The sequence below is a fragment of the Neoarius graeffei genome, chromosome 1 (assembly GCF_027579695.1).
Source record: "Neoarius graeffei isolate fNeoGra1 chromosome 1, fNeoGra1.pri, whole genome shotgun sequence".
NCBI classification, from domain to species: domain Eukaryota; kingdom Metazoa; phylum Chordata; class Actinopteri; order Siluriformes; family Ariidae; genus Neoarius; species Neoarius graeffei.
The window spans coordinates 49,778,784-49,794,648 of NC_083569.1; the positions used below are offsets into that span (position 1 = coordinate 49,778,784).

Consider the following 15,865-nt stretch of genomic DNA (forward strand, 5'->3'; position numbering starts at 1 on the left):
CCGGGTTTACGGTGTTTACAGATCCCAGCGCGCTCGCGGGGCGTGTGTGGGCATGTGAGGACACTCCTCCTCACCAATCAGTGCACAGGGGAGTGTCTGCTCACGCCCCCAGCCTCACTCGGCTCACTTTGGCTCGCTTCAGCCCCACTCCAAAACGGTGCGAGTTTTAGGGGCTAAGCAGGGCTGAAGCGAGCTGAGTCGTGCTGTTTTTTGGTAGTCGAAACGCGAGCCGTGTCGGGCTGAAGTGAGCTGAAGCGAGCTGAAGTGAGCTGAAAAAGGGTAGTGGAAAAGGGCCATAAATTGACCGTAGGTGAGAATATGCTTGGAGAGGAGATGGGCGCCACCAAGCAATCCAAGCCCAGAGAAAAGACGTGACTATGTCAGCATCTCTCATGAAGTGTTTTTTAATTAATAAAAATAAAGAAAAACCATTGTATTCGGTGTGTCCAAACTTTTGATTGGTACTGGATGTGTATGCAGATTCATTATGCCCTGTGAAGTCGAGTTCATTGAACTGGAGCGTCTCATTTGGAAAATTTGTTCATCCTTGTTTCATACAGTCCTCGTGTCTCTTCCGAGCTTCCTCAGAGAAATGAGTTTAGAGGCAAGGAAAGGAAACCTGATAAAGAAATGAGATGTGCCCATGTATGTTTTATACGTGCATATGTTCTTTCTTTCCACTCCTGTGTGTGTGTGTGTGTGTGTAGATGTGGAAGATTTTCTGCAGAAGATGCGCTCTGCATTGGAGAGTCAGTATGTGTCTGAGCACTTGCACGAGTGGATCAATTTGATCTTTGGTTACAAACAGAGAGGGAGTGAAGCTATTGCAGCCCACAATGGTACACACACACACACACACACACACACACACACACACACACACACACACACAGACACTCCCTAAAGGTGGTTTTATAAACACAGGCAGCACTGATTTGGCATCCCATAACAGTACAAATACACATGCTTGAACACCCAGAGAAATACACGCGAGAAATGAATTCATTTTACTTATCTGCCTTTTTTACTTCCAGTTTTTCATCCATTAACATATGAGGGTGGCATCGACTGTGACAGGTAATTAATCACTAACTTTGATTTCTCTTGATTATTTCATTTTATATTGGCAGCTTATATTGTATGTAGATTTTTGTCATCATTTATAACCGTATATCATTTTTATGCTTGTCTTTTGGAAATTGTGTAGTATCGAGGACCCAGATCAGAAGATAGCGATGCTGACACAGATTCTGGAGTTTGGTCAGACTCCCCGACAGCTTTTCACCAAACCTCATCCTCAACGCATCACACCTCGATTCCACAACGTCTCAGCAGGGACGAGCCTCAGCACGTCGTCCACTGACCTCTCGCCAGGTTTCAGTACTGAATTCTTCATTAACACACATCACATCGGTCAAGTATAGTACCTCTGGTTCATTTCTGTTAAGTGTACACTAATGTCCATATTCAGGTTCTCCCAGTATGGAATCGTTTGAGGATCTGACGGAGGAAAGTAAGACACTTGCCTGGAGCAACATGAACAAACTCACACTGCAGTCCAGTCACAAGATACACAAAGAGTATGTTTGCCTGTATTTTGCTCATTTGTGTTTGTATTGTGTGTGTGTGTGTGTGTGTGTGTGTGTGTGTGTGTGTGTGTGTGTGTGTGTGTGTTGTCATGTTGAAGTCAGTGTCTAATTGTTCCTTTCAGGCCAGTGACAGGAATTGCAGTGACCCTAAATGGTGCATCAGTTTTCACAACATCTCAAGGTAAAGGATCAGCAGTGAATCACAGTGCACACACTGAATAATCTCTATTGTTGACTTTTTTTGTGTGTTTTATTTATTGTTGACTGTGTTTTAGAATTTACCTCTTCGTTTTTATTACAGACTCTACCTTAAAAATGTTTTCTAAAGAAAGCAGTGCACTACAGAGGAGTGTGTCCTTTTCCAACATGGTAATCAGTCTATGCTTTTAAACTTCTCACTTAAACCATTACCTTTTTTTTTTTTTTCAAGGGGAACTGAAGTCATTTTTAAACTTGCTTTATTTATTAATTAACGTGTTACTCAATTACGTTTTCGGTTTCACTAACCTTATATCGTGACTCGTATTGGCAACTAATTGCAATTAAATATTATACTTATCGGCCTTTTCGGTTTTTAGCCATGTTGAATTTAGTTCGTTTGGTCCACGGCAGGCGTCGCTTATCCACGCGATCTTCATGAGACTTGTGCGAGACTTTGGAACGTGAAGTGTCAGCGCTGCCATTTTGAAATACAGTTTTCCAAACGAAGTATTGCACAAAAAAAAGTTTAAATGACGATTACTGCCTACTTTTTTCAAACTTTCCTGATTGCTATCAAAACAAAACTGCCGGCTTGATTACATCAGCATTCGAAAGAGGGCGCGCGCGTCTTTTGACAACATTGGCAGATGTTGATCACCCCTGTGTCTGAAATCGCTCCCTACTCACTATATAGGGCACTATATAGACCCCTTTCACATGACGTCACCGCGCCGCGAGATTTTGTTAGGCGCCATATTGGAAGACCAAGTACATGCACTCACAATATAAAACAAAGTACGAGCGAGAGTAAAGTGACACGATGGATGATAATTCTGGTTATGTGAGTACATTACCAGTTGCAGAAAGGGCACGGTATGTGGAGAAACTGGCTGTGATTGATGGGTTTGACCCATATGATAAGACTCGGGGCAAGGGAGAATGGAAACGTAAGGAGGACCGGACACCAATTCTGCCGTCTGTTTGCTACCCAGACATTGTAAACTATTTGTTGTTTACACCCAGTGCCTACACTCAGTGTTCGAACTATGCCGATATTTTCGGGGGGCCCCTTTTTTTTCCCTTGGGGGTGTGTGTGCTTGCGCTTGTCTCGGAGCGTGGATCTCCAAACACATGAGAAGCCTATCTTACACACATATCACGCGGACTCCACACGCATCGCGTCTGAAGTCATAACTCATCAGGGGAAATCGTGTCCGCATTGGCATGTTCAAAAAACAACCTCGTGTCAACAATGATACCACACGCAAGGAAAAAAAAAACAGTCAGGCTACTCAACAACCAACCTGGCAGCAGCGAGCAAGCCCCAAACCATCCTAAAGTATTATTATTATTATTATTATTATTATTATTATTATTATTATTATTAAATTGTAGAAGTCTGGGAGGCTTGCTCCTCATACAGTTATCAACTTGGGGCCACTTTAGCATGTTTTAAATCTGAATTTCTTGCGTTTGCTTACCTCAAAGTGTCCGCAGATCATGCACAGACTTATCCATTATATCCACAGTTTTTTGCCAAGTCTCACACAGGTTTCTTTCAAGTCTACTGTTGGGCCAATAAATCATAAATAAAACAGCTCAGATTTGTTTGTTTAAGTCGTTTGCCACTCCACTTTATTCTCGTGGGTTCGCATACCGCTGCCGTTATTATCCCCTTATCACGAGTTTGTTGGTCTTCCAAAATGGCGCAGGGTCTGTTTACTTCCGGTTTCGGGTGACGTCAGTGAAAGGGGTCTATAGTGAGGACGCCATTTTGTAGTGCTGTCCGAAACCTTAGTACGGATTATTTACACCCTATATCAGCGATTCCCAACCACTGTGCCGCGGCACATTAGTGTGCCGTGAGAGATAATCATGTGTACTATGGGAAATTATCCAATTTCACTTAATTGTTCCGAAAATTATTTATTTACTGCAAATAATTTGTCTTTGTTCGTCTATGCCAGTGACGTATAGTGACAGGCAGAACAATTAAATACTCTTCCACTAGATGGCAGCAGGTAGCTAATTAACCTGTGTATCTACCTGTTGCCATTCAAACAATAGAATTAGTAATGGTTCAGGTGTGACAGCGGTGATAGCAATGGATAAATATTTGAAAAGAAAAAGTACACAATCCAAACTGGGTCCTGGAGAAAATTATGATCCAGATGAAGGCCGTAGTATGAGTAAAGGTCAGAAGAAAGCAAAAAAGGTGATTTTCCACAACCTATCTATGCGAGCTGGGCTTTTCAAGCATGACTGCTATAAAAACTAAAAAAGGAGAGAGACTCAGAGCTGTTGAGGAAGATCTTCGTGTATGTCTTTCTTCAATTCCTGCGAGTATATCAGCTTTGTGTTCAACTAAACAGGCCCAGGTTTCACACTGAGTAAGTAAATTGTGAGTAAACTGAGACTAGATGATCATTATATTTCATTATATATATATACTTTTTGTGACATTTTTGTTTGGTGGTGTGCCGTGGGATTTTTCGAATGTAAAATATGTGCCATGGCTCAAGAAAGGTTGGGAAACAACTCAAAGTGCACTCAAAGTATCCCACAATGCATCATGAAAAGTAGTATACAACGATGGTCACTAACCAAAGCAATATATCCCATCATGCATTGCGGTCGCGTGGAAAGAAATCAAATCAAAAGCCTCAAATTTGATTTAATAAAAGGCAGCGGCAAAGAAGAAAGTCTTGAGCCTTGATTTAAAAGAACTGAAAGATGTGGGTACTTTGTATTGATTAATATGGGAAATACACTCAGTATAATATGGATTTATCACAAAAACACATGCATGTGTTTATTATTTTGAAAACCCACCAGCCGACTGATCTGGCATGTTTTAATTGTGCGACAGTAATGACGTAAATACCAGCGCGACAGACTAGTGTCCGAAAGCGTTTTTTCATTTTACCAATGAGCTCACTGTATAGTCCTCTATATAGTAATTCCCTATATAGTGAGTAGTGAACGAGTGAGCGATTTTGGACATGGTTTGATTTCCGCTGTACGTTTTACTTCCGTCCTACGATATCTTGCACAGGTCTCGATGAATCTCGTTTACAGCCATTGCTTTGGCATATGGACTGATATATTACAGAGCATATTTCAAACTCTCATAACTTGCTATAGCAGTGACAAAATAGCTGTCAGAAATGCATTCCTACATTTAATAAAATGAGAGAAATAGAATTTTGATGATAAAAAATTTGCCTTCAGTTCCCCTTTAACTGGAGTACAAAAAAAAATGTAAGACTTCTTCCAAGTTGTTCAAAGCTTTGCAGCCAGTGTGCTGTACCAAAAATGTGAGCACAAACGATGGCTATCTACTATCATTACACTTCACTCTGGTTTTACTGAGAATTTTTCACAACTGAACAACAGTCGGTGCCTTAGTGAATATCCTGAGCTCAACGAAACCAAGAAAAGCAGCCTTTTATTAGCTCATCTGGCCATAAGGCTGATGAACTCTTGCCGTGGCATCCATCGTCCACAGTTCTGTTAAATCGTATCTCCATCAGTTCTCCACAGATTTCCGTTCTGATTGTTTTGTTTGAAAGAACTCTTCACTCCGCACAAAACTTGGTCATTGTTTTGTCAATGTTTTTGCTGACGAGTTAGTAATTAGGTCAAATGAACAAATTTTCCAGGTCTGTCATTAGAATTGTATCTCCCCTCTCTCATTTCTCATCCGATTCCAGTTGTTCTGATTGATGCTTTGGGTAGATCTTCCCTTGAGGAACAAAACTTGGTCATTTGTTTATTTGATTTTCCTGTTGTAAACAATTTGTTTACAACTTTTCAGTTAAATTGTATCTCCTCCCTGTGTTCTCAGTGGATTTCAGTTCTGATTGTTTTGTTTGAAAGAACAAGTCATCCTGCACAACACTTGGTCACTGTTTTGTCAAATTTTTGCTAACGATCTGCTAATTAGGTCAACTTGACGAATTTTGGGACTTATTAGAATTGTATCTTCTCTCGCAGTTCTCACCCAATTTCAGTTCTGATCGATGTTTTGGGTAGATCTTCCCTCAGGGAACAAAACTTTGTTGTTTTTTGTTGATTTTCTTGTTGTAAGCAATTGTTTTTCAGTTAAATCGTATCTCCTCCCTCCATTCTCAATGGATTTCAGTTCTGATTGTTTTATTTGAAAGAATGAGACCTTCTGCACAAAACCTGGTCGTTGTATTGTCAGTTTTTTGTTAACAAATTAGTAATTAGGTCAACTTAACAAATTTTCTTCTGACTAGAAGAAAGTGTGTCCGCCTCTCAACTAGGAGATCGTGAGTTCTACTCACGGTCGGGTCATACCAAAGACCATCATAAAAATGGTCATTTGGCAAGGCATGTGAGTGGGGAGTCAAACTCTCGCGGTTACCAGAGGACTAGCCCCCCACTGTAACCCTAGCTATATATAGACGAGAGGCCAAGGGCTAACGAATCTGAGATTGGCGCCACACCCATACACCTTAAAGGAATTGGGTAGTGCTGGGACAGGAGACTGCCTGGGAAGACCAGATCTTGGCGGGGAAGGGACTTTGACTTTTTTTTTTTTAGATGAGCTACTACATCCTTGACGTTACATTTTTTATTCTCTTAAAAACATTCTCACTTAGTAATAATAAGCCATATCTGTATTATGTTTAATAGTACACAAAACTTGTTTTAAGGGACATAAAGGTTGCTCTTTCTGTGTTCTCCATCAATAATACATTGCTTCATGTTGCATTTCTGCACATAGTAAACACATCCAGCCTGCCCTTGCTGTGGTTGCATGGATCTCAGTTGCATATTGGAATTTGATAGACCTTTTTTTTTATTTTCATTTCTGGCACACTAACATTTTTCTTTGTCACATGTTCAATCCTAACTTCAGCTTCCACACTTTCTCAGTGATCATTTCACGTCCATGAAAATGAATTATAAAAACTAATTAATAATTCATTTTCAAGTTTCCTCTTCAGCTGTTTATCATCTCATAATCTTTTACTTTTTCCAAAGCATTTTTATGTACTTTATTTCTTTACTTTTATAGTTTTTGGGGGATTCTTCCCACTAGCTGGGTGTAGCAAGAGTTCCAGGTAGGTGGAGCACAGAAGCACGGCAGGCCAGAACTGAGTTCTCAAAAACTCTTTTATTTTAGCTTTTCAGCTTTTATATTCACACATGCACACAAGCATCCAGGTTGGGGGAGAGCTCCCTTCCTCTGCTCTCCCTACCCACTTTACAGGGCACGGTCACTGGGGAAGACACACAAACACAGGTTAATTCCCGTCAGGTGTAGTGATTCTGCCCCTTACCTTCCCTAACTCCGCCCTCCATTCACAGACTGATGCTTGACCACGCCCCCGCTGCCACATACCCCCACCGCCCGACTCAGGCCGGGGAGCCGTCCGGCCTGAAGCCGACTCCCCTCTCACCCACCCTCCCTCCCTCTTGACAGGAGAGGAAGTCTGCCATGACCATCTGCGCCCCCAGCCTGTGGACCACCTCAAAATTAAATGGCTGGAGTGCCAGCTACCAACGGGTGATCCACGCGTTGGCATCCTTCATGTGGTGGAGCCACTGCAGGGGCGCGTGGTCTGAACAGAGGGTGAAAGGGCGCCCCAGCAGGTAGTAGCGGAGGGTGAGGACTGCCCACTTGATGGCGAGGCACTCCTTTTCTATTGTGCTGTAAAGGCCCTTGCGCACCGACAGCTTCTGGCTGACGTACAGCACTGGACGGTCCTCCACCTCCTGGGACAGAACAGCCCCCAGCCCCCTGTCCGACGCGTCTGTCTGCAAAACAAAGAGGAGAGAGAAGTCAGGGGAGTGTAATAGTGGCCCCCCACACAGTGCAGCCTTTACCTCCGAGAAAGCCCGCTGGCATTGCTCCGTCCACTGGACCGGATCTGGTGCCCCCTTTTTAGTGAGATCAGTCAGCAGGCTGGTGATGTCCGAATAATTAGGTATAAACCTACGATAGTAGCCAGCCAGCTCCAGGAACTGTCTTACCCCCTTTTTGGTCTTGGGCCTCGGGCAGGCTGCAATCGCTGCTGTCTTGTTGATTTGGGGACACACCTGCCCATTGCCAAAGTGGAAGCCCAGATACCGTACTTCCACCCGCCCAATTGCACACTTCTTCGGGTTGGGTGTGAGACGCGCTCGCCTCAGCGACCCAAGGATGGCTCTCAGGTGTTTTAGGTGCCGCGGCCAGTCATTACTGTAAATAATGATGTCATCTAGGTATGCGGCCGCGTAGGTGGCGTGGGGACGGAGGACCCTATCCATATGCCGCTGGAACGTAGCGGGCGCCCCAAACAGCCCAAAAGGAAGTGTGACAAACTGGTGTAAGCCAAACGGTGTGGAAAAGGCCGTTTTCTCTCGGGATAGTGGAGTCAAGGGGATCTGCCAATATCCCTTTGTCAAATCCAGTGTCGAATATAAACGAGCTGTGCCTAATCGATCGAGCAACTCGTCAATACGAGTCATTAGGTATGCATCGAATTTAGACACCGCGTTGACTTTTCTATAGTCCACACAGAACCGGACCGACCTGTCGGCCTTGGGCACCAAGACCACCGGGCTGCTCCAGTCACTGTGGGACTCCTCGATGATGCCCATTTGGAGCATGGCCTTGAGTTCTTCCCGAACCACCATTTTTTTGTGTTCGGGCAGTCTGTTGCCCCTTTTTCACCAAAGCAGTTCCAGGGCTGGTTCGGGGCCAGTGCTTAGTTTGGAACCGGGTTTTCTGTTTCCACTGACAAAGAACTGGCTCTGGGGTCAGAAAAACCGGTTCCAGGCTAGCACCAACTCTCTGCTGGGCCAGAGGAAAGAACTGCTTACGTCAGCGGGGGGGCGGAGTTGTTAAGACCAACAACAATAACAAGACCGTGAAAGATCGCTATTTTTAAGCGACGAGAAGCAGCAGCTGTACAAACGCGAAGTCATTTATTATTGTTGTTGTTGCTGCTGCTGCTGCTGCTGCTGCTGCTTCTTCCGCGTTGTTTTTGCTTCGATATTCGCGCCAAGGTTTATGCAAACGTAGCGACGTAACTGACGTATACAGCGATGTAATGACATATACAGTGACGTAATGACGTATACAACGACGTAACTGACGTATACAGCGACGTAATGACGTGTCTTCTCTTAGCACCGCGAGTGATGGAAAAGCAAGCTGGGTCTCAGCTGGCTCGCAAGTTGAACGAGTTGTGAACCAGTACCAGCACTGGCTCCGAACCAGCCCTGGAACTGATTTGGTGGAAAAGGGGTATGTAAGGGCGGCTGTGCACTACTACCCCTTGGGGCGTCTCAATGTGGTGTTCTATGAGGTGGGTGTGGCCAGGCAGGGGCGAGAACACATCAGAAAATTCTGTTTGCAACTGGGCGACCTCTGCGAGTTGGGTCGGGGAGAGGTGGTCTCCACAGGGGACTGGAGCGGTGGGCGATGTCAATTTTCCTTTTTGAGCCTCCGGCCCCAGCTCCGCCTTCTCTGGAACCACCGACACCAACGCCACGGGGACCTCCTCGCTCCAAAGTTTTAACAGATTGAGGTGGTAAATCTGTAATGCCCCGCCTCACCTCATAGTCGACGTCCCCGACTCGCCGTGTGACCTCAAAGGGTCCTTGCCACCTGGCGATTAATTTGGAGCTCGATGTGGGCAACAACACAAGTACTTTATCTCCTGGTGTGAACTCCCTAAGGCGCGTGCCCCTGTCGTACAGACGGACTTGACATTCTTGGGCCTGCCGCAAATTCTCCTGGGTTAAGTGCGTGAGGGTGTAGAGTTTGGCGTGCAGGTCGATAACGTACTGAATTTCATTTTTACTTGCTGAAGGTCCCTCCTCCCAATTTTCACGCAGCACATCTAGAATGCCACGCAGCTTACACCCGTATAATAATTTGAACGGAGAGAACCCCGTGGAGGCTTGTGGGGCCTCTCGCACTGTGAATAACAGGGGCTCGAGCCATTTATCCCAGTTGCATGCGTCCTCGCTTACAAATGTTTTAATTATGTTTTTGAGGGTGCGATTGAACCGTTCAACTAAGCCATCCGTTTGTGGGTGATAAACGCTGGTGCGGATAGGCTTAATTCCCAGTAACTCGTACAGTTCGCGCAGTGTGCATGACATAAACGTAGTGCCTTGATCAGTCAGAATCTCTTTGGGGATTCTGACTCGGGAGATGATGCGGAAGAGCGCTTCTGCAATACTACGTGCTGAGATATTGCGAAGAGGCACTGCTTCCGGATATCGCGTTGCATAGTCCACCAGAACTAAAATAAGGCGATATCTTTGTGTTGACCGATCTAATCGTCCGACAAAATCCATCACAATTTTTTCGAACAGGGTCTCGATTAATGGCAGAGGGCGCAAAGGCGCTTTTGGAATGGCCGCGGGATTTATTAACTGGCATTCGCAGCACGCCGTACACCACCTACGGACATCGCCGCGAATCCCTGGCCAATAGAACCAGGCCATTATTCAGGCTAGTGTCTTATCCCGCCCCAAGTGTCCGGCCATGGGATTAAAGTGAGCCGCCTGGAATACAAGTTCCCGGCGGCTCTTTGGGATTAAAAGCTGAGTTATCCGTTCTTTAGTCTGAGTGTCCTGCGTCACTCGGTATAACCTATCCTTCATAATGGAGAAATAGGGGGAGGACGGTGTGGCGTTTGGCTGGAGTGTTTGACCATCGATTACTCTCACTTGGTGAAATGCATGCTGCAGAGTCCCGTCCCATGACCGCTCTAACGGGAAATCCATGAGGGAATCCCCGAGAGAGGGAGGAGGAGCAGGCTGCTCCTCACTCTGATGCACTGACGACGTAGATGGCTCTGTGACAGCTGCTCCCGCCAATGCCACACTGGGACCTCCCCCCACTAAACTATGGCAGGCCCCACTCTTCACTAAATGAGTCATTAATTCCCCAAATCCCGGCCAATCAGTCCCCAAAATTATCGAGTGAGTAAGGCAAGGATTAACCGCCGCCTTTACTCTAAATTTCTCCCCTCGAAATAGAATGTGGACCGACACTAAAGAGTAGTTGTGAACATCCGCATGCGCGCACAACGCCTTCACCAATTGTGCTCTCCCCAATGCCTCGTCTTGCACCAGGCTTTGGTGGAAGTCTGATTACAGCCGGAGTCCACCAAAGCCTGATATGTATCCCCTTAGATACTCGGCGGTATGCGATATGCTCCGGCCCGATCGAGGGCGGTCCCTGGCGCGTCTGGGATCCGGACCACCGCGCCCACCTCCATTGCCGAGCACTGATGCTGGAGGTGCCCCGGCTCCCTGCAGCGCCAGCATACCGGCCCAGGCTCTCCCTCTGCACCGGTGTTCCGGAGTTCACTCACCTGAGGGGAGGAAGACACAGACACGGAAGTAGGAAACAATAGGGCACCACGGGTGCGGCAGGCCGGCTGGGGTGGAGCCGGCCCCCGCCTCCATGGTGGGGGAACGGGGCGAGGAGGAGGAACAGAGGAAGAGAGGGGAGAAGAGGGGACATGCTGTCGGAACAGCCGCCAGATCCAGCTCGATGGCCCGATCCAGCGATGCCGGGCGATGGCACTGGACCTTCTGGAAGTCGGGCGACGAATTGTTCCAGCGCCACCAGGTCAATGATTCCCTCGGCGTCGTGGTTGTCAGCCCTCAGCCACCGCCAGCAGGTGTCCCGGAGCTGCTGGCCAAACGTGAACAGCCGGCCAACCTCCTCCAAGCGCAGCACGCTGAAGTGCTGCCGCTGCTGCTCCGGTGTGCGCCCCACATGTTGGAGGACAGCCCTGCGGAGGTTGGTGTAGACCAGCCGGCTGTCGGCGGGGAGCTGTAGCACGGCCAGCTGTGCCTCGCCCGTTAGCAGGGGGAGGAGGTGCCAACCCCACACCTCTGCTGCCTGCTCAGAAAGAGCGAGGAAGGCTTCGGGGTCGTCCTGTGGACCCATCTTCGTTAGGGTGAGGTGGGGAGGGTCCGCGCCGGTGGTGATGGCAGACCCCGCCGACGCGAGCAGGTGCCAGAACGCCTGGCGATCTTCCTGCTGCGCCAGCACCAGAGCGTCGAACCGTTGTTCTTGCTCCTTCCGGAGGGCGACCAGCACCTGGTGCTGGCTCTGTTGGGCCGTGGCGAGGGCATGGACCAGGTCCTTGAAGGGGGAGGACTCCATGGGGCTGTTCTCTTCCGTACTCCGACTCCTGGGTTTCGGCACCACTGCAGCAAGAGTTCTAGGTGGGTGGAGCACAGAAGCACAGCAGGCCAGAACTTGGTTCTCAAAAGCTCTATTTTAGCTTTTCAGCTTTTATATTCACACTCTCACGTATGCACGCACACAAGCGTCCAGGTTGGGGGAGAGCTCCCTACCCTCGCTCTCCCTACCCTCGCTCTCCCTACCCTCGCTCTCCCTACCCTCTTTATAGGGCATGGTCACTGGGGAAGACACACAAACACCAGGTTAATTCCCATCAGGTGTAGTGATTCCGCCCCTTACCTACCCTAACTACGCCCCTTACCTACCCTAACTACGCCCCTTACCTACCCGCCTTACCTCCGCCCCTTACCTTCCCTAACTCCGCCCTCCATTCACAGACTGACGCTTGACCATGCCCCTGCTGCCACACTGGGTTTTGAGAACATAATGTAAAACATGCTGAACTTAGTGTATGAACGATGTTGTGACACATTTTTAATTCCATTAACAAGTTATCTACATGTAAGCAATCCTGACACAACTCTGTCCTCTCTCTTGGCGGCACGGTGGTATAGTGATTAGCACTGTCGCCTCACAGCAAGAAGGTTCTGGGTTCGAGCCCAGTGGCTGGCGAGGGCCTTTCTGTGTGGAGTTTGCATGTTCTCCCCGTGTTAGTGTGGGTTTCCTCCGGGTGCTCCGGTTTCCTCCACAGTCCAAAGACATGCAGGTTAGGTGAATGTGGGGCAGCCTTGGGCTGAATTGTCCTTGAGCAAGGTACCTTACCCCTGACTGCTCCCCGGGCACTGTCGTATGGCTGCCCACGGCTCTGGGTGTGTGTGCATGTGTTCACTGCTTCAGATGGGTTAAATGCAGAGGATGAATCTCACTGTGCTTGAAGTGTGCATGTGACAAGTAAAGGTTTCTTCTTTTCTTTCTCTCTCTCTTTCTCCATTTAGGCATTGTCCTCTTGTGTGATATTGCCTGAGGATAAAACTGTGGTTTGTTCTTCATGGGATAATAATGTGTAAGTACCCAAAAAATTCTCATCCTTATGGGCCAGCTTACCTGATTATTTTATCTAAGTCATCCTGTTGCCTTTCCTTTTCCTTCTCTGGCATTAGCTACTTTTATTCGATAGCATACGGCAGGAGACAGGACACACTCATGGGTCATGATGATGCTGTGAGTCAGGTTTGCTGGAGAGAAGACCAGCTTTATACGGCATCATGGGACTCCACTATAAAGGTCAGAGGCCTGAATTCACCCAAATCTGTGTTCTACTGTTAAAACCACACAACGTGCAGTATGTCAGAAGTACTTCCATAGACATGTTTATGCATGGTTATAATCTAACCCTTGCATGCCTTTTCGCATCACCAGATATAAAGCACGAGTGGAGAGATCAGTAACCCTGGTGCTCAGGACAAGCACTTTTTGTATCTGGGCTATGAGTTGTGTGCGTTTTTTTTTTTTTTTAAATATATAAAGTTGCACAATGGACAAGAAGGTTTAATAACCATAAAATAACACTTTTCCTTATTGTAAATACTGTATATTATTGTATTATTTTTAGCTATCACTTTTTTAGCCTAACCAACATTTACTTGCCCAGGAATCTCACTAATAAATTTGATTTGTCCACTGCTGTAAAGAATTAAAAATTAAGAATACTCTAGAACAGGGGTTCTCAACCTTTTCTACTTTAAGGCCCACCTATTCATGCTTGTAACACATCGGGGCCCGTTAAAAAAAGATCCCCAAGGGAGTCCAGGAATTAAATAAATGCACTGCAAACAAACTGTTTAATTGTAGGTATTGTATTTAAAACTGTATGGATGTACCAGAAGCCAACATAAAACCATGCATGCAGGGCATTCTCAGCCAAAAGGGGTTAATGATCCAAAAGTGGAGTCTGGTCCATTAACACAAGAACTTATTGCCATGTTTGTGTGCAGCAAACAAGCAAGTTATTAAAACCAAGAAGTCCACTCAAAAGAAGTGGATATAGAAACCACTCAATGGGATTAGATCTTTATACGTTAACACAGAAGGATTTTTTCCTACGAGTTGGTAAATTATCCATCTGTTGAGTTCCCCGACATCTCGAACTACCTGGTGCTGCAGACGTCGTTCTACAAGGACACACAGATGAAAACCTGGAAGAGTGTGGAAGAGTACAACTTTTTTTTTATATGTGGCTGGGTTAAAGATCTGGGGATCAGGGCACTACAAGACAGACAGCAGTAGACTGATCTAAGTGCAAGAAGTGTTTATTAGCAGGTGTGATATTCAAGTCAAGTTTATTTGTATAGCACTTTGAACAATAGACATTGTCGCAAAGTAGCTTTACAGAACATTAAAGACTTGAGCTAATTTTATCCCCAATGAGCAAGCCTGTGGGAACAGGGGCAAGGGGAAAAACTCCCTCAGACGACACGAGGAAGAAACCTGAAGAGGAACCAGACTCAAAAGGGAACCCATCCTCATTTGGGTGATAACAGACAGTGTGATTTATAAATAACTCGCTTCAATAACTGTGTCCTGTAGAGTCACAAAGTATAACTGTGAAACCAGGAAATTCATTATAGTTTTAACATGAAGCATGTTTTGTTGAAGTTATAAATTGTTCATTGATGGAAACTTGAGTGCAAAACTGTTCATGACAACTGCAGTCGTAGAGTTATCAAGTTGACTAGTCCTCAGACATTAATGCATTACTGTAGGTGTCCAGAGCATCTTCCAAGTGGTGGGATTGATTATTTATTTATTTATTTATTTAAACAAAGGCAAAACAGAAAGCAGAGTATTTAAACAGCGTTATAAACGCGGCTAGAAACAAACGTGACCACAATAATGCTTTGCAAAGCCTCTGTGAAAACAGCTTCCATATCTGTGCATGATGATTTGCGCTCAAATCAGCGTCAGGTGTTTCACATGACGACTGGGTCCCAAGCACGCACACAAGTTACGTGCTCCATGAGCGCATGCGGCTGCTCGAGCTGTGCCAGACTCAAGCGCACAAAGGCGTGACAGTCAAGTGTTCACCTACTGTGTGACCACAGCTTTTAGCTCGCGTGTATATCGCCATCAAAATGCCTCATTTTCATCGATAACCCATCACAAAGCATCACAAGCTGGAGTATCACCGTAGTTTCATGAGGCAGATGTGACGTCAGATGCAACCCACCGATTGTACCCTACTATGAGTATAAAATAGCTTCGACTTGGAAAAAAAATTAGTGGGCCATGGCCCAGTGGTTGAGAAACATTGTGAGAAGACATGTTGAGGTGGCTGATAATAGTGATAATTTCTCCATGGAATAAAGCGAGTCCAGTTTAACATTCTTTCATGGAATGCATCATCTCAATTGGTTAGGTGTAGGGAGTATACTGATTTGTGTATGGAGGGATACTCAAACACCACCCCCGGCCAATGCTGATTATTGCATACATGAAAATCCCTCACTTTTCGGCGAAATTCGCCGTTTTGAAACCAAAATGGGTGACCTACGTGAATCGTGTAGATCCGATGAGAAAAAAATTGGGGGGGGGGGGGGGTGTTTATATTGACCCGAAGGGCAAGGAGGTCGCTTCGCACCCATAGACAGTTCGTGCCGGTTTGCGCCTCCTCCTCCTGCTTTGATATTGACGCCATAGCGACGAGTACATCTCGCTGCGAAGGGCAAGCAGCAGCATTTCGCGCCTCTTCTCCTGCTGGCCAGAGTGTGCACACATCAGTCAGAGTGCAGACCAGACCACCAGAAGCTGGAAGCTGGATTAAGTCATTGTACTGAATTTCCTACTTTTTTCAAACTTTCCTGATTGCTATCAAAACAAACAAAACTTCCGGCTTGATTACGTCAGCATTCGAAAGAGGGCGTGCCCTCTTTCGACAATCCCT

The 15,865-nt window shown here is 46.3% G+C and overlaps 1 protein-coding gene across 2 annotated transcripts in view; it reads left to right on the forward strand.

The window, feature by feature from the left end:
- nsmaf (neutral sphingomyelinase (N-SMase) activation associated factor) overlaps window positions 1–15,865 on the forward strand; it is an 82,781-nt gene that overhangs the window by 47,203 nt on the left and 19,713 nt on the right. Inside the window, exons 19-26 of one of the 2 annotated variants that reach the window (XM_060933381.1) lie at window positions 708–839; window positions 1,035–1,077; window positions 1,208–1,380; window positions 1,472–1,580; window positions 1,712–1,770; window positions 1,891–1,958; window positions 12,921–12,988; window positions 13,086–13,209. In XM_060933381.1, coding sequence (XP_060789364.1) covers window positions 708–839; window positions 1,035–1,077; window positions 1,208–1,380; window positions 1,472–1,580; window positions 1,712–1,770; window positions 1,891–1,958; window positions 12,921–12,988; window positions 13,086–13,209 — 776 coding nt within the window. The remainder of the gene's footprint in view (window positions 1–707; window positions 840–1,034; window positions 1,078–1,207; window positions 1,381–1,471; window positions 1,581–1,711; window positions 1,771–1,890; window positions 1,959–12,920; window positions 12,989–13,085; window positions 13,210–15,865) is intronic. The other variant, XM_060933389.1, reaches the window with a different exon arrangement.